The sequence below is a fragment of the Lampetra fluviatilis genome, chromosome 4, assembly GCF_964198595.1.
Source record: "Lampetra fluviatilis chromosome 4, kcLamFluv1.1, whole genome shotgun sequence".
Classification (NCBI taxonomy): domain Eukaryota; kingdom Metazoa; phylum Chordata; class Hyperoartia; order Petromyzontiformes; family Petromyzontidae; genus Lampetra; species Lampetra fluviatilis.
Genome location: NC_136278.1, coordinates 8,455,398 through 8,479,936, shown reverse-complemented (window position 1 = coordinate 8,479,936; position 24,539 = coordinate 8,455,398). Strand labels below are relative to the sequence as shown.

At 41.3% G+C, this 24,539-nt stretch overlaps 1 protein-coding gene across 1 annotated transcript; it reads left to right on the top strand.

Annotated features, from left to right (window-relative positions):
• The first annotated feature begins 1,435 nt into the window (after window positions 1–1,435).
• Window positions 1,436–21,838, top strand: CFAP58 (cilia and flagella associated protein 58). The gene is made up of 18 exons (XM_078855507.1): window positions 1,436–1,562; window positions 3,707–4,006; window positions 5,378–5,526; window positions 6,227–6,383; window positions 7,060–7,254; window positions 7,807–7,944; window positions 8,471–8,630; window positions 9,107–9,189; window positions 9,621–9,812; window positions 10,707–10,868; window positions 11,848–11,994; window positions 13,506–13,646; window positions 14,443–14,666; window positions 16,535–16,646; window positions 17,314–17,418; window positions 18,746–18,865; window positions 19,443–19,576; window positions 21,078–21,838. Exons 1-18 carry the CDS (start codon window positions 1,554–1,556, stop codon window positions 21,196–21,198), a joined length of 2,649 nt encoding a protein of 882 aa, XP_078711633.1. The 5' UTR covers window positions 1,436–1,553; the 3' UTR covers window positions 21,199–21,838.
• Window positions 21,839–24,539: the final 2,701 nt, after the last annotated feature.

Below are 24,539 nucleotides of genomic sequence, written 5' to 3'. Positions count from 1 at the left end.
TGTGGTCGATCCACTGCTGTATTAGGAATTCGCCAATGCCGAGCCTCATCCATGAGACGCCACGCATCGTGGGGGCCTCCAGGCCGCAGTCGTTATCGTTGCTGACCCACCGTTAATTATGTCCACGTAAAGTAATTTCGTCAAACCACTGCTGTATGAGGACCTTCCCAATTCATGACGGGTTAGTCGACAAACTTACACGCTGGCCAGTGTTGGTTGGATGAAGGCGGGGAGCATAGACGTGGGAGAAAACTACAGCGCAATGTAAGTTCTAGATTTGAAGCTTTCGTGACTGCAAGGATTCATATTCTTAGGTTTTTTCGGTAAAGTCACGTAGGTAAAACATCAAAATTAATAAAAATAAAATAAAATCACGACGTTTCGGAGGCAACACAAGTCTCCGTCATCAGGTGGGACCGTCACAGCCAGATTAGCTGCATCAAGTGATATCAAGTGATGCAGCTAATCTGGCTGTGACGGTCCCACCTGATGACGGAGACTTGTGTTGCCTCCGAAACGTCGTGATTTTTATTTTATTTTTATTAATTTTGATGTTTTACCTACGTGACTTTACCGAAAAAAACCTAAGAATAGCAATGTAAGTTGTTACACCAACCCTCCGCTGCCCACATCCACATCAATACTAAGTGACTGCGACGTCACCACGGCGCCTGTGCCAGGCCAGGTGCACTTTGAGGACACGTGAAGTGTCGAAGGCTCACTGACAGGTCACGGGACGGACCCAGGTGCCACATGGGTTGACTGATCGAGACGATATTCTTGGTTCTTTCGGTAAAGTCACGTATAAGGGAAATAATATAAATATTAAAAAAATACAAAATCTCACGACGTTTCGACTGCAACACAAGCAATCATCATCAGGTGTGAAATCCACAGCAAGAAAATGTATTTTATTTTTCTTCTACGTGACTTTACCGAAAGAACCAAGAATATGAATCCCTGCAGTCACAAAAGCTTTAAATCAAAATTTGACCGAGACGACTTGGAGCCCAATGACACACCACCTGTGTGTGCATAGGGGTCACCCAGTCAAGCACTACCCAGGCTCAAATCTTGGGTTTGGATGGGCACATCAAGTTCAAGTTCACTTATTAGGTATAGCCCTGTGAGCCATTCGGCTCTTGATTTTGTCAAAGGGCAAATGGATGTCAAAGGGCAAATGGAATACATCCGTTGAAATGCGAATGAGAGTGCTCGTGTGAAATCCTAATGCCACACAGGCCTCCTAAGGTCTTAAATTTTCCTCTCGCCACGTGGAGTTCAACAGGTGCCTGACCTCGAACGCGTGGGCGAGATCTCGCGAGAGGCGGGGGCTAGTCTCGCGAGATCTCGCGAGAGGCGGGGGCAAGTCTCGCGAGATAACCGCGTTGTTTACGTCTCCAAGGCAACGCGCCCAACAGGCCTCGGTGCAAACTGAAGCCTTCGTTCAGCCACTTAACGTTTCTGTGGTTTTCATTGTGCCAAGTATTTTTTTTTAACAACAAGATTCATGTTTTTTGTATAAGTACAGTGTTGTGTATACGGGGTCAGCTATGGAAGAGGTACGTACTCGTCATTTATATACCGAGGATCACATTAATTTAATATTGCAGTTCAGGCATGCCAATACACGTTGTACTGTTTGTTATTAAAATATTTTTTGTGCATATAATACTGTAACATTGCGAATATTTAAGCTGTGGAAGGTTAACCTCAATGTAGGTTGATATATTCAATGTGTTTCGACCAATTTAGAAAAAAGAACAGTTTTAACATTTTTTTAAACCAAATCCATCAGTCATCTTTCAAACATAATTCAATGCTTGCGCATTTTCATCATTCCTATAAGTCAAATATTCACCACATCGATAAATGTACGATACACGTTATATTGACTTATCTTTATACATTTACTTGTGTTCTGGAATATTTTACTATTTAGCACATTTCATACTAATTTCACCGGTACTTCAATCTCATGTCTCCATTGGAAACGATATAAAAAAAGTCCCAAGTGTCTTCATCTGTCTAAACTACCACCAACCACCATCATCATCATTACGATCCATAGGGCAGATCAGCCCGTAAGGTGTCCACTGCACATTGCGTCATTTCTTTCCACTTTTCCCTCCGTCTTGTGGTGCCAATATGCTCAAGTCGTGGCCACATCTTTCTGGCACAGATCTATTGCGATGTCGTCGCCAGGACATCTTCTGTTAAGTCTTCCTCTCTTTCCCCTTCCTTCCATTTCGACCGAACAGCGCACTTTCAATTTTCCTGTTCTTGTCCATTACACATGTGTGTCCAAATAGTGCCTGGATCAGGTCTTCTTCTTCTATGTGAAATGTGTATTTTCTTATTCAATTTCACACGTGAACCATTTTACAACTCTGTTTACACGTATTATTATTCATGTTCTATGAAGAGCCATTGCCCGAAACGTCACTAAGGCCACACACACACACTGTTGTTGTTGACGGATGTGTTGAGTGGTTTGTTGTGAACTCTGCTTGTACACCACTCCCAACGCATGAGCAACAGGCTCACAACGGAATAAATACTCTAAACGTAGCATAAGTGAAACTAATACAACTATTCTCATCCACTGACTTTACAATAAGAATTAGGAGAATATATAGAATCTACTTATGCAAATACAAGCAAGAAAATTTCGTTTCCAAACGAAGAGAAGAAATTACTCCATCCACAAATGCAGTTCAGCCTGACTAAATGCATTTGTGTTGGGGAAATGAAGATATTCGTCTTGGTGTTAAGTGGGATATTCGGGATTATCTATTCATATAAATCCCCGCGAAAACGATAGGGAGAAATTATATCGCAATGCCTCTACATGTCTCCCACCAATCTCAATTCACGCATTAAATCGTTTAACTAACTCCATTGGAAGATATGGAGCCATCAATGTGACGGTATTCAGTCGCCTGTTGAGCAGAAAATAAGAGTGTCATTAGAAATCAGTCGGGTATCAATCATCCTGGACAGTGTATTAAAGAGTGGCGCACTGGTTAGGGCACTCTTTTCTGAACCCAATGAAGTAGGGTTACACAACCCCTTTAACCGAACCGGCAACAGGAGGCCTTCATACAGCAGGCGATTTGTCACAGGGCTGAAAATAAAAAAAAGAATCGGAATATTTGACCTGGATGATCTCTTGAGATGGAATATCTCATTTCCAAGGGTGTCCAGGCTATCAAGTGATACATACATAGCAATGCCGCATATACATACATTTTTTAATCTACATCTTATTCAGGATATATTTATATAATAATAAGTTACATTTACACTGTGTCAAGAACAGGAAACAAGACAGCTCAGAAAGCCAGCGTGAGCATCACGCCGCAATAGACCACATAAGTAAATGGTGCACACAGCCGGTTCATATATATATTAAAGTATAGGTTTTAACTGTCAGGGCTTAATTTAATTTGAGTCTGTCCTGGTTAGCAACCCAGATAATAGTTCCTGGCACACCGTATCCAGTATACGTCTCGATATTAAAGTGCTGTCATTACTAGTCACGTGTGTACTCCAGTCTCCTAGTGATGTGACAAATATTCAGTGAGTAAGTTAACCCTGGTCCTATAAATTACACGAACTTTATACAGTACTCGTATAAATAAACAGCATGTAATCAAACAAAACCAAAGCCCATTTTAAACCGAATGACCATGTGTGCACGCAGGAAATAGAGATGGAGAAAGAGAAGGCTCCCCCCGTTGTTGGCGACGAGGGCACGTTTGAGTCGCTGGAGAGGGACTTCCAGGAGGTGCTGAGCGAGCTGACAGGCGACAAGAGCCTGGAAAAGTTCCGCGATGAGTACGAGAAGCTGCACCGCGCCCTCAAGAAGTCCCACGACAACGAGAAGCGCCTAATGACCAAGTGCCGTGAGCTGAATGCCGAGATTGTCGCCAACTCTGCCAAGGTGTCCACCGCCCTCAAGCTATCGCAGGAGGATCACGCCAGCATCGCTTCCCTCAAGAAGGTCAGCAACTTCTTAAATATAAAAAATCCCCCACAATGTAATCCGATTGTGTTATCATCATCATATCATGAGCCGAAGAAACTATTCGGATCTCTCACAGAGCAATGCTTTAATGGTAGAAAATGGGCCACTGAATTGGATACCATAGAGCTCCTTCTGGGATCCCTTCAAGTGACTTGATTCATATTGTAGAGGGCAGCATTTTCCCATATGAGAGCGCATGACAGCCAAAATGCCAAATTAAGTGCATTCATTGGTGATCAGGCTGAGAACATCAACTTATTACACTTTGAGAGCTCAGTTTAATCACAAGTGGCTGCCTGGATACGAGCCCAGGATCTCAGGGATGCCAGCTTAGCACTCTGACCTCTGAGCTACTCAGCGACCTTGGTCAGGAATGTCCTCATAGCTTTCCTATGCCGATTAATTAATCAAATGTGGAATGCACTTCCATCACTGACAGCTGAAATCCCTGCTTTAGAAATTACTGAAATTGTATCCTATTTTTGTTGTGGAATGGTGCGTCATGAATAATAATCATTTGTTAAACCAGGAATGTTCGTGTGATTTTAAAGGACACTTTTACTAAGTTCCTGCTTTAGATAGTTTGGCTAATTTATTTGTATTGGTTTGCTTGTGGTAGGAAACTATAGTATTTGGAGAACACCCATGTGGGGGATAATGCTCAAAAGTCCACACAGATGGGGGGTTATTGGCCTACTTGATTTAATGACATCTCCTGACTACCTGGTATCGCAATGAGTTTGAGAGTTTTACAAAGTGGCGTGATCAACCAACCCTTGCCTTCTAAGTGCTTTTGTAAGGTGTGTATTTTATGTGGGAGGAATCTGGAGTGACCAAAGAAAACCCACCCATATGAGGGGATAACACTAGAACTGCAGAAATAGTTCAGCAAGCTACTTCGATGTACTGCCTCCTACTGGTACTTTGCTGCCGCACTGGTGATACATTGTGCAAGAGCTAAACTGATGTCATAAAAAGTATATGTTATGATTGGAGTGAGAAAGGTTTGTTGCTGCCTTTTAAGTTATACTAAACTGATACACTGCAAGGGGGTATTTGTATTGCAGGACTCAAGTGAACATATGCTGATTGTGTTTTATCCATGTATCATCTCCCCTTCAATTAAATCAGTATGTTTTGGAAAAGGAAGATATTTCCCTGGAATCAACTATTGATATATGTTGCCTCATTCAAGTTTTGAGAAAAGTCATATTAATGCATAGCCTCGTGGTAGATTGCACGATTATGCTTTGGGAGATTTATATAGCTTGCTGCCTGCTTTGAATTAAATTATTATAAAGACCCAGTGACCAACTTTTACATTTCATTGTGTGTGTTTGCTTGAAGGAAATTGAGAAAGCTTGGAAGATGGTGGACGCAGCCCATGAGAAGGAGCAGAGGGCCAAAGAAACCATCCAGACCCTCAAGCAGGAGATCACAAACCTGGCCAAGATGGTCGAACAAGGAGCTGGCATTTCTCAAGGACAGGAATACAAGTAGATAAGGCAACAGCCAGGCATTCATAAGGAATATTGATGACTGTGATTAGTGGTTAACATTGTTAGTCGTATTCACAGTGTATCCCTATATTGAAACTAAGGATTGAGCAGTGCTCATTTGCATTGACTAAGTTGTGGAATCTCCACGATGTCTGATGGCGTGGATCACTCGCTTAGTCGGACAAGCACTCTTGACCGCCCCCGACCACTGGTATTCATAGTGCTTGTCCTGTTTATCACGTTGAAATTTAATACTGCAATTTAAGCTCGCATTTGTGTAAAGCATGAAGCAAATGACAACATTTGACCGTACAGTGGTAAGTTGTAAAGATGACAAACAATTTAATGCACTGTTCATTTGTATATTTGAATGCTGCATATAGATGTACTGTAATAGTCATGCATTTACTTCTGGATTTAGATATTAAAGTATATTCTTACACTCATGTGTACTAAATTGTGTATGTATAAATAGTTTAGTTATCATTTGTTGCAATTACTTGCTGTAAACTCTGCAGCCACTAGAAGCGCTACATTTACGAAAATGGCAAAACAAGTATTGTTTGTTGAATAAAAGCACGACTCACAATTGTGGCAATTCATCAAAGCAGCAAGCAATGCAGTATTTTATATGCCTAATATTTCAAATACGAATTATGTTTGGCATAAGTTTCATGTTTGCCCCATGTGTCCTCAGCTTAAACGATCTGCTAAAAGCCAAAGAGGACTTGACGAAGGAGAGGGATGGGCTGCTGTCTGATGTGGTGAGGCTCCGTGAGGATCTTGCACAGGCAACCACCCAGCAGCAGAAGATGGAGCAGGATATGACTGAGGTTGAACAAACCATTTCCGAGGTAAGGCAGCTATCACAACGTTCTGAGACAGATACACGCAGCTACGTTCATGGGATGCAAACTCACCTGCTCATTTAAAAACATTCTTACAAGTAATGTTTTCATTTTCGGTTTTTGCCCAAGGAGGAGTAGTGGTGCAGTGGTTAGCACACAGTGCGATGGACCCAGTCACCTGAGTTCAGTTCCTGGCCATAACTAAAATCAGTAGCGAGTGATATCTGAACCAGTCCAGTTATGCCCACTCCCCGCCCCAACCCCCTTAACAAACCTATACTGAGCAGCATGGTGAAGTATGGTCAAATAACCCCCATGACCAATATGGCATGTGGAAGCTTTCATCCAGCTGCAGATTGCATCAGAGCTGTAAAGTTATTTTAAAATATTGAAGCAACTCAAAATGTTGGGCAGAAAAGGTCGAAAAAGAGGGTTGCATTTTTAAACACATTGAGATGTTAAATTAATGAAAGTACATATTTTTATACGTATTTTGAGTGAGACTCATTTAACCTTGACATGTTTCTGAGTTTTTTAATATCGTGTATTAAATCATTTTAATGTGTGGCAATAGAAGTGTGCATGCCGCTTAACGATTTGTGGGGTTTCAGGAGTTAATTAACTTAATGGTCTCTTGCAAAGGAAACTTGGTTGAAATATTTCGTCGTATCTCCCACCACAGCTTCAGCAAGACATCCAGATGCGACAGAATGACATAATGCGGGAGACTCGTCGCAAGGAGAAGCTGGAGCGGGAGGTTAAGCAGATGCAGATGGATATAGACAACAAACATGCTGAGAACAAGAATCTGCAGGGCCATCTGCAGCGCAGCAAGGATGAGCTACAGAGGCAGGAGCAGCAGCTTAAAGACCAGAACGTAAGGCTTTGGCTGTGTGGTTCACAGGCCAGAGTGCTGAGCTGGCACCTATTAGTTCCTGGATTCAAATCCAGACCTGCGTAGTGAGTTGGTCTTAGTCCATCAAAATAAATGTTGGTTCCACATTTAATTTGCCTAAAATCCATGGGCCGTTCTCAAACACGAAGGATTGCACTTCTCTGTGAAATATTCAAATGGGCACTTTGCCCCATGACATTGCAAATATAACACAATTGGAATTCAAATTTGGTAAAAGGAAAACAACTTTTTAAAGATGGGAAGGAAATTATTGTTTTACTTCAAGAATTATTGAGAGAAAAGCACTCATGCCAACACTATAACTACCTCATAATGAGCACAGAAACTCTAATTAAATTATGCTTTCATCCCCGGTTGACTCTTTACTGATCCTTTGTTGGTCCCCTTTGTTGTTACTTTTGAACTATGCCAGAGGGATTGTTGGATTTTGTATCGGACACATTTCATTCATGTCCATCATTTTTTTATTTAGTGTAATTTATCACGTGTGTGTTGTCTCTCTGTGTGCCATAGATACAAAATGAGCGAACAATCAAGGAAAGTGAAAGCCTGAAGGTCAGATCCATGAAGCTGCAGCAAGAGTACGATCAGAAGGTCATGTTGGTGGATCAGCTGGCGCATGAGAACCAGCAGAGTTCTGGTGAACTAAAAGTACGTGCTGCTTGCTCACCACATTTTAATCTGAAGATGTGATAAGATTATCCCACGGGAATGATCTCAAACTGGAGAGCTGTCACACTATTTTTTAAAATTGTTTGTAAAGAAGTGTACGAAGAAAGGTATTGAGACATGTAAAATGTATAAAAGCCCGAAGACGTTTCTCCTTTTATTATAAACGTTCAGTGGATTGCACTTATTTGTGTCATCGTACTCTCCAGCAGAGGGCCCCATAACACAACATTGGACCAAATCTTTGTTCCCGGAATATTTTCTCACAATGATATTGTGGATTACAGCCACATCACTTTTTACATTATAATTGATGCAATCCATTGTCACTGCCTTGTTTGTTTATTTTACATTTTAAGCAGAATTTTTATATTTAAAAATACAATAAATCATAACGTATGTATGTAGGCTGCACTTCTTTCGCACCGTGCGTAAACGAGGATACCCCAATGTTAAGTTTCAAGAAATACAGTTGATGATTCTCAATCTGTCTGCTCTTGATGGACAGGCTCGGGAGGATGAAGTGTTCCAGATGAAGCATGAGATCACTCGGCTCACCAAGATGCGTGAAATGACGCAGAAGAAGCTCCGTCAGATTGAGGACCAAAAGACGGAGGTGGAGCAACAGAGAGAGATTTTGAAAAACCAGATTTCTAGAATGGAGAAAGGTTTGTTTCCTGTTTCCTCTCTAAATCTCAATTGCTTCACCAGGATCTCTGTTATCTGAGCTAATTTTTATCTGTTCTTTTCACGAAAAGAAAATGATAATTATTGTTTAGGCTTCAGTCATAAACTACGCAAGTTGTCGTGTGAAATGGAAATTACTCAACAGTTAGTGTGCTGAAAATTTAAGTTGAAATGTAAATTTATCACAATGTTTGCATGACTTCATGTATTTTTATTTATAATTTCTGTATAACTTCTAATTTGTTGATGTTTGTATAGTTTGAACAAGTATTTTTGAGAGGACAAACACACTGCAGTTATGCACCAATGAGTACATTTTTTTGTGCAGGAGTGAGATGGATTGTGGCATCATACGACCATGAGAGATGGTATGGAAAATTCTTAATCCAGCAGTGAATCGTAGTGGCTCACAATAGTGATGATAACATATTTATGAATATTGACATTTATTGTGCAGAGGCCGAGGCTTCAAAAAAACAGATGGAAGTTGACAAGAAGATTATTGATGAACTACTGCGAGAGAAAGAGTTATTGAATAAGGTCAGAACACCACGCTAACATTTACTCTTAATATGTACATAATGTTTGTATAAGTGTATGCCTTCGTGTTTCTTTTACACAACAACAATGCATTCTGGTTAACATTTGCCCAACTGATGTTTGGTGATATAGCAGAAGTGTCCTCGGGTTATGCACATTAAGAGATATTCTTAATTCAAGCGATTTGTATGTATGTTGAACTTTTTTCGCACCATACATAGCCATCAGTGCTAATCGGAGGTGCGGGGGAAGGAAGACAAACGAAACTGAACTTGGCATTGTGCGTGATTAAATATTGTACACTATTAAATATACAACACTGTCGAAAACACTGCATATTAGTCGAGCACAATAGTAGACATGCTACATGCCACAAAGCCACTGCTTACGTGTGTGCTAGCTGCTTAACTGCTCCGTTGCGTGGATTGCAGAACATCGGCAAAGCGGCAGGCGAGACACAAAAGCAGGTGCACATGGTGCGCCTGCACGAGCAGTCCAAGCGCAACCTGGAGCAAGAGATCCAGAATTACAAGGACGAGGCCCAGAAGCAGCGCAAGATCATCTTCCAGCTGGAGAAAGAGCGCGACCGCTACATCAACGAGGCCAGCGACCTCACGCAAAAGGCACGGCTGTGGATGCTGCACGGGACCCTCACTACCGTGGCAGGCTCGTGAAATAATTTTCAACTAATACATGAACGTGCAACTAACTGTCTTTTGTCTTATTGCCAAAATAAAATAACCCTTAGTCCGTCAAGCATTGGGCCTGCTGGATTAATATTTGTAGCGGTTGTTTATTTAAGTGAAGCAAACCCTAGAATAGTCCAAACTTCTCTGAGTTTCACAGTAATTGCATTATAAATATTATGCATGTGGAAATTCACATGCCGGTGTATAGATTGTACAATTCGATTCTAGAATCTTTTTTTCTTGTTTGTAATGTTTGCTGTCTTGCCCTGGGGGTGCATATAGAATCTACTGTAGTATAAAATGAATTGCATCATTCTTAAATATACATGTTTATGCTAGAATCGTGAGCATAATACATTTTAATTAATAGGATAATTATTACATGCATAATATTTATGCATGAAATAAATAATAGTACAGCTTTGTACTTTGATATCCCCCTATGCTGAACTGGAATTCCACTGGAGTAAACCACTGCAAGTAAATGTTTGGCATAGGAATTTTAATGTATGATGTGGAATTGTACATTATATATTAAATTGTATATAAAGTAATTCTATAACATCAGGCACAGTTTAGCATGATGCAGAATTTGTTCATTTACATGTTAATCATGCTTTGTATTTTTGGATTTCACCCAACTTGAAAGGCTCATGTTTCTTTATGAATGCAAATGCCTTGCCAAACCACTACAATGAGTAAATATGACTGGCCATCGTTCTTAGGCCAGGATTAGGAACCACTCGTGGCTAAATAAGCAAGCTTGATGCTGAGTTGATTGCTGATGGCTTCACTCGAAGTCTCCGGTTGCCTGTGTAAACCTTTCAGGTTCTACTGCACATGGAGGATGTGAAGGTGCGCGAGATGCAGATCTTTGACTTCAAGAAGAAGATAGCAGAAGCCGAGACGAAACTCAAGCAGCAGCAAAACCTGTATGAGGCCGTGCGCTCTGACCGCAACCTCTACAGCAAGAATCTCATCGAGGCACAGGTGCTGTCACTGCCTGGCAGAGTGCTCGTGTCGTGATAGTCATTCACCGAGAGAGCCTTTTTGTTTCACTGCTGTCCATGAGTGCCTTCAGAGCACCCTATATTGACATATTTTGCCCTTCCCATTATGTTCCATTCTAACTCTATATTTTAAAAGTGTAATGTTATGCTGATTTATTTTATCATCAGCAACCATGATCAATCCACTGCTGGATGAAGACCTCCCTATACCACCACCATCCCCAAAAGCCGATTAATTTAGATAGGTTACATTTTAAGTTGTAAGCAAAGAGTTTCTAAAACTTTGCAAACATTACTTTTGTTTTTTCTCGTGTTTATCTTCGTGATTTACTTTGAGTAGTTCTACAATCCTTTCCCATATTTCACTTTTATTAATTGTGACGGTGTGTAGAGACCTTGATACAGTAGTGGCTAAACAATGACTGATGATAAGACGAGAGAAACAGTTAATGTTAGTCAGGGTTGTTTGTCACCATGCATTCTAAATCATTAACCAAAGCTAATAGCTTTGAAGCAGTTGTAGTAATTCAGTCTGAAGAGGGTAAACTCAGTTCTACTGCAGGTCAGGTATGTACTCATGTGCCGGTGTATATATTTTTTCGGCAGCCAATGATCCAAATTATTTTCTAAAGGTACTATATGTATGTGACTGCGCGAGACCATTAATACTTGTGACTCAGGGTTGCATTCATGATGTTATTAATTTATCATGAAGACACACTCGAGTGCATGATGGTCTTGTGACTTTTATTAACAGCCGTGGCAGCACAGCCTTGTGTCACGCCAGCTGTATTTTGGCATGCTGCTTGTTTTTATCAGTATATCTACTATAAAAATGCATATTTTACTTCAATCGTGTAATACGTAGCATTATGATCAGTGTTTATGGTATATCACGAAATTCTAATGGATGTGTGTATGACAATCACATTTCTTAAAATGTAATCTCATTTGTGAAGGATGAAATAACGGAGACAAAGCGGAAACTGAAGATAATGAATCACCAGATTGATCAGCTCAAGGAAGAGATCACGGCCAAAGAGGCGACGCTGGTCAAAGAGCACATGGAGAACCAGCGAGTGGAGAAGGAGAGGGAAGCTCTCAAGGTATGAGTTGTTCAGTCGTCGTGAGACGTACTGGTATGTACTGGCCAAATGTTGCTTGATTAATTACCTCCAACAAACTGCTTGCATCGACATTTGCAATTCTACATTTGCAATCAAAAAGGACCGCGTCTCATTAACTCTAAATTATAACAGAGATATGTTAGAATAGGCTAATATTTCAGGCAGTGGCCTATGTTGAGAAGAGAAATCGAGCAGAAAATTTTTGACCGAATTATATTTGGCAATCACACTTTACATGAAGACTGTTGATAGGAACAATATTCAATTGATACCTAAATCATGAATGATTCATATTCTTGTGCACCACTGTCTTTGCAGTCTCAATATTTCATATGATACATACTTACATCTATTTCTCAAAGCCAATTTCAAGTATATGTGTAGCTTACTTATGCAACAGAAGTGTAGTGACTCACTCCGAGTCGGGGTTCTTAAGACACCTTCTTTGTTCCTACACGTCAGGGAACTACAGACGCCCTACGTACTTACACGCCAGTCACACATCCGTCTCTTGACGGCACTGCCTAGCTAGTACAGTTGACAGGCTGGCTAGCTAGCGGCGTCTTCGGGTGGTCGAGGCGGCGGCGACGAAGGTGACGAACAGCGACACGGCGAGGGGGGTCCACTCCCAGCAACAGCCCCGAGCCCCCGTCCTGGGCCCTCTCTTATCCTCCTGGCGTGGCCTCGCCCCGCCCTAGCCACGTCCCCCTTCTAGAACATACTAGCGGGTTCTCGGCTTCCAGATGGACCCCTGTCCTAGGCTTCCCTTTTGATCTCCTCCTGCTGACGTGTGTACTGCCCCCTGCTGTCAGTATCCCTTTCCGTCAGCAGCCCGCGTTATTACACCACAAATGTAGCACAATATATAGAGAACTATTTTTAAATACAGAATGATTGGTAATAATGGAATGGATGTTTACATGTTTCAGTTTTTCCAAGTGAGTAAGAAACTATTCAGAAGCATTTTCTTAGGCAGCATTGTTTTTTTTACCATGATGATTGGTTTATGCTTATGACCAAATCACTCGCCAATCTCCTCAAATTTCGGGAAGCTAAGTGGGATGGAGCTTGGGTAGCGCTTAGATGAGTGACCACCATGCACAAACATATTAGTTTAGGGCCTAAGGTACCACGTGGTGGTCAGTAGAGGGCGGTGCAGTAAATTAATTGATGTCCTGTACGTTGATGCTGTGTTCCCCACCTTCACCACCAGCACTATCCATAATGGTGAAATATGGTAAAACAACCCTCACGACCCGCACAGACGTGGGGAGGGGCCTCATCCAGCAGTGGCTTTACAAAAAGGCTGTATATGTACACCTTGGTTTACAGTGGAACGTGCTTATGTATGTTGAACTTCTTTCGCGCCGTACGTAGCCAACCGTGCTAATCGGAGGTGCGGGGGAAGGACAACAAACTAAACACAAAAAGCAGTTTTCAAGAAGTTATTTTTCAGCCTAGATTTAAAAGTGCATGGTCGTTGCTTGCAGGTGGAACTGCAGCGGATGAAACTGCAAGCAACGGAAACAAAGGCCTTCATCGACTCGCAGGAGGTGGAAGAGCGGAAGCTGCTGCGAATCATATCTGAGGCGGACCAGGACCGTCTCCGGCAGAAGAAGGAGCTAGATCAGGTTGGAACCGTTGCAACGAAGAACTGAATTTCATTACGTTAGGTGTATGCAGTGGTGATTAACGAAAGGCACATGCAGGCATGAGGTGGCTTGTAGCTCCAGAAAAACTTGAGGTAATTCTACAACCTTGGTAGATGTCAGCATTGTTTGATAATGACAGTTAATGAAAGTTCTTAATCAGCATTTAATACCTAATTTGCTTTATAAAAGACAGTGTACATACACAAGACAGAAAGGCACTATAAATGTAATAACAGCATCAAGATCCATCATAGAGGTTTTTTGGGTTAGATCGCGTAAATAGAAATGTTGCGTTGAACCCGCCACCACCCGACACAGCCAATTAGTAAGGTTTGTTATATAAACAAAACATGGCAATTCGTTACTAGTACAGCACACCGGTGTGTTGGAAAGTAAACCCACAACGTTTACAATTCGAGTACGACGTTTTATGACAGCCAGATATGGCTTTTCCCTGATGATGCTAGTTGTAGTTACTGGCGAAACGTTGTACTCGAATTGTGCCTCTATTATGGATGTTGGTCGTGGAAGCATAAACATGTCATACAGTAATTATATATCTAATAACTAATGTGGTAAGACCATAAACTCACTACACTTGAGTACCAGGTTTAATCACAGATGGCTGCCAGGGTTTGAACCCACCATTTCAGCAGTTCCAGTGCAGCGCTCTGATCTCTAAGCTTCCTCAACGCAAATAGAATTCAAAATGTGCACACCGTCCTATCTCACGGATTTCCTCTTGCCACGCGATCTCTGTCTGCTGCCCCCGCAGGTCCTGACGGAGCGCGACGTGCTGGGCACACAGCTGGTGCGGCGCAACGATGAGCTGGCTCTGCTGTATGAGAAGATCAAGATCCAACAGTCGACGCTCAACAAGGGCGAGGTGCAGTACCGCCAGCGCCTAGAGGACATCCGCCTGCTCAAGCTGGAGATCCGCAAGCTGCGTCGCGAGAAGAACATCCTCACCCGCAGCACGGCCAATGTCGAGGACCTCCGGTAACGCTGCCATGCCCATTCCCATACCCTGTGCTGAGTGGAGTAACCGGACCTTACGTCACACACAGCCACACAAGAGACCTGAGCTTTGTTGTTTATCAAGCCTGACTCTGTTAATGAGACCCTGAAGGTTGAAACTGGTACAGAGTTTGGTTCCTTAAACAAATTCTGCAGGCCAATATCCTTATCTGGATAAAATGTTGTTATCTACATGTAGAGACACAAAACAGAGGTCTACTTTTATATAATCTTAGACAATAAACAATTATAAACACATAATGAGTTAATGTTACGAGTGTTGACAGGCAGCATCGTAAAAGCATCCATAAAGGAGATGCAACCCGAAAAACAAAGATGGTCTTATCTTGCCACATCAGCACTATAGTGGCAACGCTACTTGGACATATTAAAAATGTCAGGGAGTGATGTCATATTGACATTACAAGACTGATATGTTGGTGTGCCTGTCAATATCTGTGTGTCTGTTTATTATTTAAGCTTAACACTCACGTCAAACAGTGTGGAATACACAGCCGAGTTACCTATTCACAACAATAGAGCTATCTGTTTTATGGTATTTGTTTTCATTTAAGGAGGAGCGTTCATGCAGCTACGAACCTGGCGAGAACTGGTCCTGGGCCTCTCTTAGGTAGACTCAGCCTCAAATGAGGACCTGGTGTGGTGTGTAAACATTGACACTCGGCAGACAAAGGCAGCTGGGCGTGGTGCTGGTCACTCACCCCGTCGTGTGCCGTGCCAGCCTTCATAGGTGTTCGCTAACAGCACTTGCCTCATAAGTCAGTTAAGATTATATGGGGGCTCTTCATCTTGTTTTCCTTTAAGGATGACACAATAACAGCGGTTTTTGACCAATTTTAGAAAGTGATCAGATGCTAGAGTGTAACAGTCCTCTGAGTACATGGCCGCATTTGTAACTCAATATTAATGGGCACACACGAAGTAATTAAAGGTCCTGTCACACTCTGCATGCCCTTTTATGCCCTTGACTGCAGCACTCGTGACTTCCAAATAAGCAGTTTAAGCATTGAAGCCAAGCGCAATGGTTATTATATTAATATTTTGTTATTATGCCTGACTGAATTGTTTTATATTTATTTTTGCAATATATTCCAATTGTGCTATGAGAAGAAGAACATTCTATTCAGTGACTCTTCCATTGGCCAGTGCATTATCCTGTGCCAGAGAACGGTCAGCAGAAGGTGATATCACACGAGTACTCAACATCCACATTAGAAGCAGCACATTTTCTCAAATGCCCTGTTATAGAGACGTTAAACACATGACAATGAATTCAAACTTTTTTTTCACTATTAGTGCTGAAATGTTGGAAATTTAAGTTAAAAACTATATTTTATAGTCATGCGTTCTATACTTGAGAACCTAGTTTAATCACAAGTGACTGCCCAGATTTGAATCAAACATCTCAGTGGTGCTAGTTCAATCCTCTTACCCTTGAGTTACCCACCCATCTCTCGGACTTGCTCTTTTTTTAATATGTCCTCGAGATGAGAGCACATCACCCGAATACTCCGGTCCCTCCAACGGCTCACAATCCAATCCCAAAGAAATTTCAATAAATGTATCTGCCTACCTCTCCCGAGGTCTCTAATTCTCCCCTGCTACCTGCATTGTGTGGAACTACCTTTTCCTATCCATCTGTGTTGTCGACTCTGTTGAAGTCCAATCTCAAGACTTCCCTTCTTTCCCACTGCCTTTGAATGAAGGACCCTCCCTTTATAAAATAAATGTAAACTATTTTTATGCAGCGTCTTGGGATGCAGTGACATTTGGCCGCCATCTAAATCCTGACTGTATCGTATTCTATTAACGGCGATGCGGTGTGGCAGGCGAGAGGTGTACCACATGCAGCGTGACCTTTTGAGGGAGAGGACGCGCTGCAAGGCTCTGGAGGAGGAGCTAGAGAACCCCATGAACATCCATCGGTGGAGGAAGTTGGAGGTGGGGCCCTATTTGCATGAGCACTCCTCGCAGTCGGTCAACGTTGCTGTCAAGAAATGCCTGTTTATAATTGAAAAATAATTGTAGTTTGACCTATGCGACAGCATTCGTCTTAACCGTAGGGGATAAGGCGGCATTTAATTACCATTGCTTTAATCTATTTTGGGCTACATTTAACAAAACATTTTGTCACTGACGGAGAGTTCGGTTTACACACCGGGTTCATTGCCACTTTGGTACTGTGTGGTAATCTTTTCTAAATATAAGATGTAGCCACAATTCCAGTTTTATTTATAAAATTTATTAATGTGTGTTTTATCAATGAACATGAGACCATTATTGGGCACTTAAAACTTAATGATTTCATTTGAGGCTTTGCTTTATTTTTTTACATTAATATGTAAAGGACAAAATTATATATTTTAATGGTCTTGCTTTTTTTACATTTCTTGCTTTTGATATGAAAACACAAAATTGTATAAATTGTAATTATATAATCTTGCAACTACGATTTCAAGTTTTCTGAGCTTAAGCATGTATGTTAATTAATACATAACAACATTTCTAGTTTGTATTTATCAATTACACTAATGCAGACATTTAATATAGAACTTGAGGGCCATAGTTAAAGCATCAAGAGTCTAACACTGTATTCCACTACCAACAGGGCAGTGATCCCAGCACATACGAGCTGATCCAGAAGATCCACATGCTGCAAAAGAGACTCATCACGAAGACAGAGGAGGTGGTCGAGAGGGAGCTGCTCATTCAGGTCTTCCCTACACCCTTGACACATCCTTGGCTTCTGACTTATGAGTTATCAATTAGATAAAGGCATGATAACAATGGTTACCAGGTTTCTTCCAAGAATCTTGGGGTACTGATAGGATGACTTCGTGTCTAACCATCGGCTGCTGCAGGAAACTTAAGGTGAGGCTCGCTACCTGTACCGGACCCTCTGTGCTAGAGAAGCTCGTGGCTAGGAGAGGAGGCCGTGTGGTCGGCTATAGGCCTGCTCCTCGGGGCTGCGTTAGATGGACGGTTACTGTCGAGACTCGGAGAAAGGAAGGGAGTTGGCTTGGGGGCTTCGCCAGGAGGGAACGCTAAGGGTTGGTGCTGGATGGTGGATGCCACTACGTGCTTGAATTGCTAACATGTGGGCTGTCGCAGGACATTGGACTGCAGATGCAAATGCTCGTAGCGAGTTCTTTCGTGGATTCTCATTTCATGCCCATGCGGAGCCGGTGTAATTATTTGCTTGCTTAAGCAGTCTCTAAGCTGGTAAATGCAGTGTAAGTTTCTCATTTCACACTTGGCTAATTTGGCAGCTCTCTCCAGATGATGGTGCAGAATTAAAAAAAATATTTTCAATATTGTCACAGGTTGTAATTGAAGTAATATTTTATTGACTGTAGTAAGTTAATACCTAAGCCAGAGAGAACACTTTAGCCATTAAATAAACCCGACAAATGTTATACAGCTATGACCATATGTACGTATTAAAAAAACATATTTTCAGTGATAATAGCTAATCCTTTAGGATATTCATGTTTTGCTTGGTAACTGACATTCATATGGCGCATTAGCCATGTTTTAAATCATCAGATGCACACTTGAACACAAGCAATTAAATGTTTTAAATTAGAAACAGTGTATTGTGTTTTCTTGAAGCAATATTTTTTTAATGGTGGGATAAATTATGATGGGGTCACAACTCAAAATATTGTCAGTATATTTTATGCACTGACCTTCAATCGTGCCTAATTTATCAAAGCTTTCAACCAAATTACCCAGAATGTGTCATCAAATCTCAGACTCTATGTAGGGTTGAGCATAGATGGTGCTTGGATGGGTGACTGACATGCACACCAGGTTGTCGTGGGGCTATGTTGCGGTCTGCAGAGCGAAGTGCGGCAACATCCATTGTACTATACTTCTATGCTCCTGCATCTATGCTCCCCAACTTCACCAACCCACACTGAATAACCCCCACGATCCACATGGCACGGAGAGGCACTCATCCAGCAGTGTACTGATAAATGGGCTGTACATGTACAATTTAATGGAATGTGTTACTGCCTGTGCTTGTGTGTGTCTAGGAAAAAGAGAAGCTATACGTGGAGCTCAAACACATCCTGGCTCGCCAACCCGGCCCGGAGGTTGCCGAACAGCTCCAGATTTATCAACAGACACTTCGTGAGAAAACCAAGCAGATGAAAGTAGGAAGCTTGGCTCAAATTCATTTTCCATACATTTCCTGAATGGTGTGCAGTGGTGGATGTGATGCATTGAGGCTATGCAGTTGCATACCCAGTTGCTAAAGTGATATACTTATAATATGTAATGTACCTGGCAAAATCGAGTGGAATGATGAGTGTGGTTTATTCTAGATTTGAAGTTTTCGTGACTGCAAGGATCCATACTCTTTAGTTCTTTCGGTAAAGTCACGTAGGTAAAAACATTAAAAAAAAATAGAAATAAATAGATTAAATCACGACGTTTCGATTGCAACACAAGCATTCATCATCAGGTGTGACAACCACAGCAGTAAAATTTCTTGCTGTGGTTGTCACACCTGATGATGATGCTTGTGTTGCAATCGAAACGTCGTGATTTAATTTATTTATTTCTCTTTTTTCACCTATGTGACTTTACCGAAAGAACCAAAGAGTATAGTGTGGTTTATGTAGTTAAAACCTGGCTAACATTCTACAATACGTAGAAGTTGGCTACTTCCTATAACTTAGTGTTTATTCCAGTATCCGCTTTGTGTGTTTGTGTATGCAAATCTGCCAGAGCCTGGCCTCGGAGCTCAACATGTATGAGTCACAATGCCAGGAGAACAAATATGAGATGGAGAGGCTTTCCCGTGAGTTGCAGAACGTCAAGAAGAAATACCTTATACAGAAACGCAAGGAGCAGCAGACGAAGTAAGAAGCTCTTGATGTTCATATATATACTCTATACATACTCTGTATATATGGCGTCATGTGAAATTGCAGGATTATAATGAAATGAGTAGTATTTGATGGTCTCCTTCGAAATAGTCTCATTTGGCACTGTTACATCGCTGCCAGCAATTGCTTCTCTTCGGAAAGCCATTCTTGAAGTTTTCAACTGGAAAGTTTCTCAGTTTCCTCATCACGCCTTGAGACATTAGTGGAAGGCGCCTTACAAATAAATGTAAATTATGATCACATTTGCTTCATTGTCCACATTGTCTTTGAAAGGTGTTCCATTCAGAGTGAGTTTCATGCTTCGTATTCTCAGCACGGGTTGTTTGTACCATGGTCATAGTTTACATATGGCAGACTTCCCAATTTAACATTAAAATCCCTTTTTAAATCCTTTATATTAAGTTCACTTGCTTGCTTGCTTGCGCGCTTACGACCGTGCAAATCTTTCGGTCGTTTTTTAACCCACTTCCCGTGATCCAATCGAGCTGACATTTTGCACACAGACTCGTTGTGCGTGACAATGTATTTTCGTGAAAAAAAAATTCCAAAATTTTACACTTTTTAGGAATTTTTTTTAAATATTTAATTACCAATTGCTTAATGGTGGCAGGCAATCATCTGACCCATAGGTGGCAGCCATCTCAAGCCAGAGGACGAGAGGACTCTAGCCGCCACGCATATAAAGGATTTATAGTGAAAATTTTTCATCATTGCTCTTCATAGCTCACAATGTGTGAAGCTCGTACTAACAGGGCCTCCTGAGTGTGTGATTGGCATGCTGAATCACTTGACTGCGTGTACACGAAAATTATGCAATCATTCCGTACACTTTTTAGCGGACAATGTTATTTATTTTGTAATATTTCATTTACTATTGCATAAATATATACATAAAGGTGTAAGAATTATGATAATATTCAAAAGTTATAATTCTACTTTATTGAGTACCACTTTGTGGAAAGTCAACAGTGGTCATCATATGGAGACTCTGACCTCATGATGGGAATGTGGAATTTCCACCACTGGCTCATGGCCGACAACAGAGATGAGATAGAATTATCCAGATGGCAGCTTATGAAGGAGACCCTGACATTAAAAAAAATATAACCCCTTCCTCCCCACCTCCCTCTCCAAATGTATGCATTGTGTATGTGTGTGTACTGTTACTGGTGTTAAGATAAATTTAAACCATATATATGTACCAAAACCTTACAGATTGTCAAGTCTTTTTTGGAATGCTGATATTTGGGGTTTTCCCATTTACTCACTGAGATTTTTTTAATCTGAAGGAGGACATTATCTCTATTTTGGCATTCGTCAATGTTGAATACAGGACTTACATTGTTGACGGTGATTTAGCCAGTGATTTATTGATGCGTCTTTACGCGGCTCTGCAGCTAACCTGCGCTCGTGCCTTGTGATTCCACCAAAGGCAACAACTGAGCCTTGCGTGATGTGCTGCTTCTCTTGACAGGCAGCGGGACCGTGAACTCGCGCTGGCCGAGTCCGGAGAGTCTCTCATCCAGCCGCAGCGCACTGACATGCCCCGATTCACAGGAGGGGGCTTCAGTATGTCCGCGAAAGCGTCCGTCTGATACCCCACAGCCACGCACATGTACGGGTCGGTTTTGTCAATCCATTGCTGGACGATGGCCTCCCGATGCCCTGCGGGTTGTGAGGGATATTTGATCCTACTTGGCCACACCGGTCATTGTGGGATGGGCGAAGGTGGGGAAAGTGCAGAACAACAAGAGGCGGAAGTTTTGCAATGTTTTATTACCCGGTGTATTTTATGATTTCTTGTGGATATGCTTTGTTTTTTAATTTCATAGATGTGAACAAGCAGAGCCAATGGCGGTAATTCGAATACCTATTCAGTCGTGTGCAGTCGTCCTCTGTTCTTTGTAACCACAGACTTTTGTGCAGTCTGGCGTTATTTCATCAGTAAAACACTTTTATAATGGGGCATTTCGCAATTTCACTTTTAATCAACAGGGTTTGTAATTTTTACAGTATTTCACACCACTCCACCACCTCGACTATATATTGCAATATGTACTGAAGGTTAATGGAATAGCATATATTTAATTTAAATTCTGATTACAATAAGAAAATAGAATTTTACAATAAAAAAACAATTATACATTGTCTTCAAAAAATGTAATCCAGTGTTCTTTGCCGCTGACACGTTAACTCGGAATGCATTTTTGTTACTCAATTCAAAATCGTTTTGGATGGAGAGCAACAATAAACAGTTGTGGAATGATAGCAGATAATTGTGTGGTAGTCTGTTTTTATCATGCCTAAAGCTCGTCAACACATCGAACACGCAACGTAAAACTATGAAGGCACCTTAGATACGTATCTAGGCTGTGTGTTTCGGGTGTCCCAATGAGTTTGAACCTTCCTAATTGAGCTAAAATACTTGAAAGTGACATGCAGGAGCGCTGTCACAGCACTTTTGTAACTCGCTACAGTTCAAGTTCATTTATTATTTTTATTTTCATTTCAAGTTCATTTATTAGGTATAGCCCTGTGAGCCATTCGGCTCTTGAATCGGGTGCAACCGCAACAAACAAAAAACAAAAACATGAACAAGAAAACATCTTAAGGTGACTATGTGCAAACAGAAAATCCAAGAAAAGACAGCAAAATATTGCAGAAAAAGCACCGTACACCAACACTGTGTGCAAAAATCCCAGTGGGATGCAAGTCAAACAACAACCACAAGACAACTTAGATTAAGGCCATCAGTCTAACTGTACTACAACAAACAAACATGGCCAAACCAAAAAACTTTTCGAAAATCACCAAAATAAAGCCATAAAAGCAATGAAACAGTGATCATAGGAACTGCTACAGTCATGGATTTAAAGAGTCTCGCGGTGCATCAATCCTTCAACTAATTTCTTCATTTAGATCTTTTTGTCTTCCCCCCCCCCAATTTTATACAAATTTCGCTCTCGGTGTTGTGTCATGAGATTAAATATTTAGAGCAGTACAAGCCTGCATATTTGCGAAAAGCCTACGGAAGTGAATACTTCTGAGCTATAAAATCATTTCAAAATAACCGTTGGTTCACGTAATACGATGGGAAAGGCAAGTAACTTTCATTACATGACAGACCTATTATTCTAATACTCTGGAGTTTAAAACAAGTCCGTGAATAATTGTGGTGAAGACACGAAGAAAGAATAATAACAACATCTTACACGTCGTCAAGACCCGACCACACATGGCAAGTCACCAGCTGCATGGCTGTTATACTTTCTGTTTATTTCGGTAAAGTCACGTAGGTAAAAAATATGAAAGAAAAAAAAAAATAAATGAAAAATTAACTAAATTAAATCACGACGTTTCGGGTGCAACACAAGCGTCCGTCTTCAGGTGGGGACAACGTAGCGAAAGCACAAACGCTTAAGTTTGTCTCACTTGTGCGAAAGCACAAACGCTTAAGTGTGTCTCACTTAAGCGTTTTGTGCTTTCGCTACCTGAAGAAGGCCGCTTGTGTTGCACCCGAAACGTCGTGATTTAATTTAGTTGTTTTTTCATTTATTTTTTATTCTATTTTTATATTTTTTACCTACGTGACTTTATCGAAAAAACCAAAGCGTATGAATCCTTGCAGTCACGAAAACTTCAAATCTCGAATGCATGGCTGTTGTACTGTCAGCTGTCGAGTTGCTGCTGTCTTCGCCATTCGAGAAACTGCGCGACGACTGCACATACCCTGGCACAGAAGATTGCTACTCGTCTGCTGTTGTCGCCTCAACGCTAGCGTGAGACACAATGTGCTGCATACTGAAAGCTGATTTCCTTTGTTGCGTTGTTTGCCTCATCAATCATCACATTGTGTACAGGGTGACACTTTATTGACCTCAAATGTATATTTTTCCTTTTAAGGCCACGCAGCGTTACTCACGAATGTGTTTATTGTTTTTGTTATTTGTGCTTGTGCACCATTGCAACAGAGTATCACCAAATAACAGAGGTGTGGACTCGAGTCATGTGACTTGGACTCGAGTCAGACTCGAGTCATGAATTTGATGACTTGCGACTCGACTTGGACTTGCATAACAATGACTTTGTCCCACCTCTGAGATGTGGACTCGAGTCATGTGACTTGGACTCGAGTCAGACTCGAGTCATGAATTTGATGACTTGCGACTCGACTTGGACTTGCATAACAATGACTTTGTCCCACCTCTGCCAAATAATGTATTTAGCGACAAAAGCGCTTTAGTTTTTTGGGTTGTTTCTTTTAAAATAGTTGAGATATCCTCAAAATTACCTTTTCGTTTTGATCATCTTTGAGCCATGATCATACCACTGCTAGATGAAACCCTCTCCAAGCCACCGCCATCTCATTGCGTGACGTGATAATCCACATTTTGTGTTCGAGCAATATGTAACTTCACGATTCTCATGAACATTAATGTTAAATATATATTGCGTGTGAACGACTTGACAAGTATAAGGTAAGATGCATTGATGAATAGGGCTTTTAAAACTAGCTTTGCAACATTCTGATATGATGGCCACTGGAATTCACGAGGAAGTCAAGTGACGCACCTGCCAAGTATCTTCTCCTGCGTTGCTCCGACCAACACACTTGTGAATTGAGCACGTTAAGGTAAGGAACACGTACAATGTGATTTAATGATGTATCTTCTAAACACGCAAGACCAACATTTCAATATAGTACGCAATATGCCGAAATGTTCACGGTGCCTTAATAAAAAATGTTTAATCATTCCATAATGTGTTGGATTTGATCAACTCGTATTTTCTCCAGCAGTTATTTGCACACGTTTTGAGCGATGGCTTTGCCGAGCATCTTGATGAGTGGCAATTTATGGAAGTCCCCACCTCAAGACCAATTCATCTTCAGAAAGAAGGTGAGTGCCCGATGGCATCGCTTACTGACGGGGCCTTG